Below are 6,059 nucleotides of genomic sequence, written 5' to 3'. Positions count from 1 at the left end.
TGTTTTTGCAGGTATTTCTATTTCAGCAGAGTTTTCTTCTATCTTAGTTTTTTCTTTCAGTTTAGAAAGTGACTCTTTTTTGTTGTTTTTTGTCCACAATGATTTAACTGCTTCGTAAATTTGCTGGCTTGTAGTATATGCCTTTTTCCCAGTTACCTTTGCGATTATTACTGACTGAACTGGATAGTAAACAGTTGCTCCTAAAGTGGCCAGTCCCAGTGGATAAGCAATTTTCTTAAACCTAGAACCTTTTCTTGCTGAAAACAAGCCTGCTAATCCCGAAACTGTAATCACTCCAATTTTTGGAAGAAAATCTCGAGGTGGGTTCTTCAGATAGATATAAGCATCTTTTCCATATTGTACTGTATCCATTATCCCATTTTTCACAAAAACATAAACACCCTTGCACCAGTCAATATAATGACCAGTTGTTGTGTGAATGTATGCAAAGCCCATTTGTAAATGACCAGGCTGTTCTTCAACATATTTAGACTGCAGAGGTGGTGTGGTATATGTGGGGAGCTGCTCTGGTTTTACTAGATGCTTTTTCAATTCTTCTTCTTTAGCTGCATGCACACTTATAGATGCACATATCAGACCTGCAGGTATGGTTGTCAGCTTTCCCATCCTAACAGCCGCCATGTCTGTGACCTTCTCCATCTAAGTTTTTATACTGGCATAATTATTTTTTAAAGGTGTCCTAAATTCATAAAATACATAAAACCCTATCCACTGCCATTTTGGAACTGGCTATGAAGAGCCAAGCTGTGGTTGAACAGGGATCTACCGATGAAAATTTTCTGATGCATAATACCAGGAAATGTCTCTGATTTCTATCTATGATATGGAACTAAGCTAACTGGAAGCCTGAGGGGGCTGGGTTTATTTGGGAGGAATGTTAACATATGGACTGTTCTAGGGCTTATTAAGAGAAGAGATGAAGAAACAGCACAAAGGACAACAGAAACAGTTAAAAGAAAGGCCAGAGTATGAATTGAGATAAAGAGATAGGAAGAGAATCTGACAGTATATTGTTCACATATTTTTGTACCTTGTGAGTTACAAAAATTTGCATTCAGAATTGATAAGGCAAAAGTTAAGAACATTTACAATATTAATAGATATTGCCAAGCTCTGTCCAAAAAATCTTAACAGTTTACACTCCCATCAGCCACATATGAAAATAGATATTTCTTATATTCTTACCAGAATTGTAAGAACAACTGTTTTGATTTTTGCCAATATGAAAGGAATAATTTTAAAAGGCATACACAGATGTTTTGATTTTCATTTAATTGTTACATATATATTTTAATGTTTATTCATTTTTGAGAGAGAGAGTGCAAGAGGGGTTGGTACAGAGAGGGAGACACAGAATGCAAAGCAGGCTCCAGTCTCTGAGCTGTCAGCACAGAGCCTAACATGGGGCTCAAACACATGAGTGTGAGATCATGACCTGGGCTGATGTCAGACATTTAACTGACTGAGCCACTCAGGCACCCCCTCTAATTTCCATATATTTACCTATTACTTAGACTGTTAGATTGAACATCTTTTCAAGTGTTTCTTTTTCTGTTAGCTTTTGATATTTGTGGAACCCATTTTTCTACTGGGCTTTTAATTTTTTTTTCCTTAGTGATTTTTCAAACTTGATTTATTAAGGAGTTTAGCTCTATGCTGTAGTCAAGGACTGCGTAGACAAAACCTTAAACTTCTCAGTACTTTTTTTGAAGACAATTTAGTCACCTTTAAGCAAGGAAGAGTCAATTGGAGCCCCTCTTAAGTTCTATATAGGAGCCAAACTGGCAGGCATCCCCCCAGGGAAAGATGTAACTGGAACATTTTGTGGTTTAATTATGACTGTCCAAAGCCAAACATCCCTTGGTGTGTTGACACAGGAACTGTTGAAAGGGTCAGGAAAATTTGCAGAGGCACCAGGAAATCTCCTGGGAATATAGTGTTATGTCTTCTACCCAATTCCTTCCCTTTTGAGTTTTAACTAGTTTTCAAACCCACCTTATAGATTGAGATGATCTCAGAAGGGGCAGGAAACAGTCCTAAGAATCTCAAAGGGAAACTCACCATAAGAACATCTGGAATCAAGACCTGAGATCAATATCATGTTTAAATCCCCATGTATTTGGAAAGGGGAAGGGTTGGCTCTGATACAATGTGCAGCTCTAATTGGAGCCCCCTTTGAGTCAGACAGCCTGGAGGGCATGAACTGGGAGCAAACTTCTGGCAAACTGAGGAGTTATTCATTGCTTGAGCTCTCAAGGTGACAGCTATCATAGCAACACATGGATTAAGGCCATCCTTCCTCCTTCCTGTGAGGTGATGGATGGTGACTATGAGGGCACCACTGTCGTAGTAGACACATGTAACAAACTGTGCAAGGCTGGTGTTCAACAGTGACCCCATGTGGCAGCAACAGAAGCTGCACTGCAGTGGAAAAGGGGGCCTGATGTAAACAGATTAAATTCACCTGTTCTCTTTTACCTGGAATTCAGAAGCAGGCAGCTCTGGAATCAAATGCCTCAAGGGTTTTTAGACAATTTGGAGGTGGGAATATCAAAATAGAGATGTTGGGTATTCTGATAGGTGGGAATATCAAGAAAGAAATGTCTGGTAATTTGACCGAGGGAATATTTTGAAGATTTTTACCTTAAACTTGAGAGTCACTTCTTACTAGGTGCAGCATATGTGTGGCAAATGTGTTTCATCTCTAATCTTGGATTTTTGTTTTTGTTTTTGCATTTTGGCACTTTTATAAGTCATGGAGAGTTTAAAAATATTTATTAGTCAGTTACTTTCTTTTTGACTCCTGTATTTTGTACCAAGAAAAGCCTTCCCTTCTTCTAAGATTTTATATATATGAGATACAGATAGATAGTGCCAGGAAAATTTTGAAAGACCTTGAAGTGGGCAAAAAAGATTACTGGGCTATCCTTCAGTGGCACACTGGTGTGAAAGGATACCTATGACAGAATGGATGCCCATTAATTACCATAGTATGTTAGCCATAGCCTTCCTGTCTCTATCAAATAGGTTTCTGCTTCCCAAAACTTTGCCTAAGTTTCTGTAACTAACTACAGGCCAAACTCTGGTTCTTGACCAAAGACAGACTGCCCTAGAATCTCATGTAGTTGGACCGTACCAAGTACATTTAACTATTGATGCTTCAAAGAATAGACCCTTGGGTACTAGCTTTAGTAGCCACAGCTTCAACAACTTACAGGCTGTACCTGTGGCATGACTGTGGACATCCAGGACTCTATTCCAGAAGCAGACAACTTTAGCAGAATGCTGACCCCAAGATCCCACAGAATAGAATTTCACAATATGAAATGAGCTGATGAGGGAAATTTTACTGTGAGTTTGTGGAGGCTGTTTCAATGCTCTATTTTCTGGATATATGAGGAGGCCATTACTCTTCTTAAGAGATTTTTGATCTGCAATCCAATAGACTCAGCTTTTGTAAGGTGAAATTAAAATTTTTTTCTGGCTCTCATTGAACTTCCTACCACTCCGAAATTAAAAAGTTCTGAGTTCCCTTACTTTTTCACAACAATACACTTATTTGCATAGGTTCAACAATAATATTTTCCTTTCTACTGGTACATAATTGGAAAAAATTGGTTGTATAACCATGGCCTTTCTTGCAAATGTCATTTTTGAGAATGATGCTCATGTAATCAGTTATGTCTCATAGCTCTAAGGAACAAAGGTTGATTTTACTTATGGAGCCAATGCCTACAAAACCATCCCACTACTGCTCTTCAAGGTGGTAAGAAGTAGGGGGGTACTTTCTTGAGGAACTCAAGGAGAGGGAAATTCACGCAGATTTACAGATACTGCAAGTGAAACATGGTAGAGTTTCTTGGGCTTGCTTCCCTAGCGTTGAACTACCAAATAGAATCTTTTAAAAGTGCAATTCTGTGGCTTCAGTAGCTGTTCAATACTGCATGGCTCTCAATTTTCAAAGCAAACCCAGGGAATCCTATATGATTAATTAATACTTGCTGCACCTATGAAAATTATCAGGCCAAACCAAATAAGCCCATCCTTTTTTTATTACCAAAAATAATCTTTGGGATTTTTATGGTCACAAAAGGGGAAGATGTTAGGAAAATTGGAAAGACTTTGAAAGGGGCAAAAAAAAATTACTGAGAATACTTTGATAGTATACCAGATATCTCTTTTGGGTTATCTGAGTCTATACACATTTTTCCTTTTTATTTATTTATTTGTTTATTTATTTATTTATTTATTTATTTTTGTTTTTTAGTTATGTTATAGCCCTGTAAATTATAGTAAATTGGTGTAGAAATGAGCATTGCCCAGAGAAATAAAATAATTTTTCTGGTGGAAATTCAATTGTTTTCGCTGTGGAGGCCAGTTTTGCATCTATTAGCAAATTCATTTCAGCTCCTGATTGCTTATGTATGTGTCTGTTCTTTGAAGTCTCCTTGTGAACCATTTTGTTAAACATCTTACTTGTTCCTTCATTAATAATGAGGTAAATAAGATTTCCAATACATGGCTGCTTTAGGAGAGTCATAGATTTACACTTGTGAAAAAAACGTATTTAATCTGTGTGTTGTGGTTTTAAAGTCTTAAATATATTTGAGCTCTCTTTAGATATAAGGGGTTATACATGCACCTAGCTTTACTTTTCTTCCAGTAGTCCCTTTCTCACTATTTATTGAGTAACTCTTACTTCCCTATTGATTTAAAGGCCATTGTTCTGGTGTTATTTGGGTCATTTATGTGCTATTATGATTTATTCATTTATTTCCACACCAATATAAATCTGTTGTAAGTGTGGTAGCTTTATAAAATACTCTGATAATCTGACAGGTTATTTTGATGTTGCACTGAGCCCACAGAGGAAGAACAGACTATTCTGCCTATTTGGATTAGTCTAAAATGTAAACCATTTAAAGATAAAACATTGGTATACAAAAAATTGACCCAGTTATTTGGGCCTATTAACTCCTTCCAGACTATCTTACTCAGACAGAATATAATTAGAGATCCAGAAGGTAAGCGAACAGTCTTCTGGTTGCAAAGTTAGTAAGTCAAAAGTTAATTCCATAGGAGAGGTAGAGAATAACCCTTACCCTGACAATTATATATAAAATAGGGCAGAATAGAACAGTATTGGCAGACATTTATGGATAGAGGAAGAAGTCAGAACTATCAAAAGCACTGGTGGATTAGACCATTTGATTCAGAACAAAACCTGCTCATACAGTCAATGGATGTTCACACGTTTAACAACTGCTTGAGTTTGAAAAGTAATAATTACTTACACCTTTGCCTTTGGGGTTTTGATCAATTAAGACATAGAGACAAGAAGCTCATATGGATAACAATATCAGCTTTATTGCTGATGAAGCTAAATTGGAACGCACAGCTTGGATTCCTGTGCCCCAAATTTCCACCTTGAGATCCATATGTGCTCTGCTGAATGGGCTATTACCCAGGCAGCTCAGGGAGAGTCAAGAAGGGCCTCATACCCAGTCATACCAGGAAGGCCCAGGTTGTTTTTGCACTGACACAGTCCACAAAAGGAATTTGAATATCAGACTCTGGCCATGTTGCTTGTCTGATAAAACTTTCCTAAGATCATGGAAAGGAGGAGTCAGTGATGGACAAAGCAAAGGCCAGGTTGCAGAAGCTTTCCCCTTAATAGTTTCTGGAGAAATGGAAGTATTGATGGAAGTTTCTGTTTTATGGTGGCTACAGTATAAGTAGAGGAAGAGTAGAGTCTTTGTTAACAATATAGCACAGAAATTAATATTCATAAAGATGAGCCTGAGTTTAAAAAGAAAGTATTATGTTCAACCTACTCTGATTATGAGGAATGGAGAAATATGTAATGTTTCAGATCAGATAGATTTCTATCAGAAGTACTTTAAGTTTGAGTAGGTACATATAAGCTTTCACGAACATAGTGTTCTAGAACACTGACAAATGTGTGCAGATCTGTCTCCAACAATCAAATACCCCCCATTTTATATCGCATCCCAAAAGAATGAAGGCAAGTTCAAAAA

General features: G+C 37.3%; 1 protein-coding gene across 1 annotated transcript; it reads right to left on the bottom strand.

Annotated features, from left to right (window-relative positions):
* LOC120239035 (MICOS complex subunit MIC27-like) lies at window positions 1–649 on the bottom strand (the record flags this gene model as incomplete). Its single annotated transcript, XM_039243129.1, has 1 exon — window positions 1–649. A coding segment is annotated over exon 1 (642 nt), but the record flags the coding sequence as incomplete, so codon positions are not given.
* Window positions 650–6,059: the final 5,410 nt, after the last annotated feature.

This window comes from Hyaena hyaena, unplaced genomic scaffold (genome assembly GCF_003009895.1).
Source record: "Hyaena hyaena isolate Hyena2069 unplaced genomic scaffold, ASM300989v1 scaffold_221, whole genome shotgun sequence".
Lineage (NCBI taxonomy): Eukaryota > Metazoa > Chordata > Mammalia > Carnivora > Hyaenidae > Hyaena > Hyaena hyaena.
This window is presented reverse-complemented; position numbering and strand designations above follow the sequence as displayed.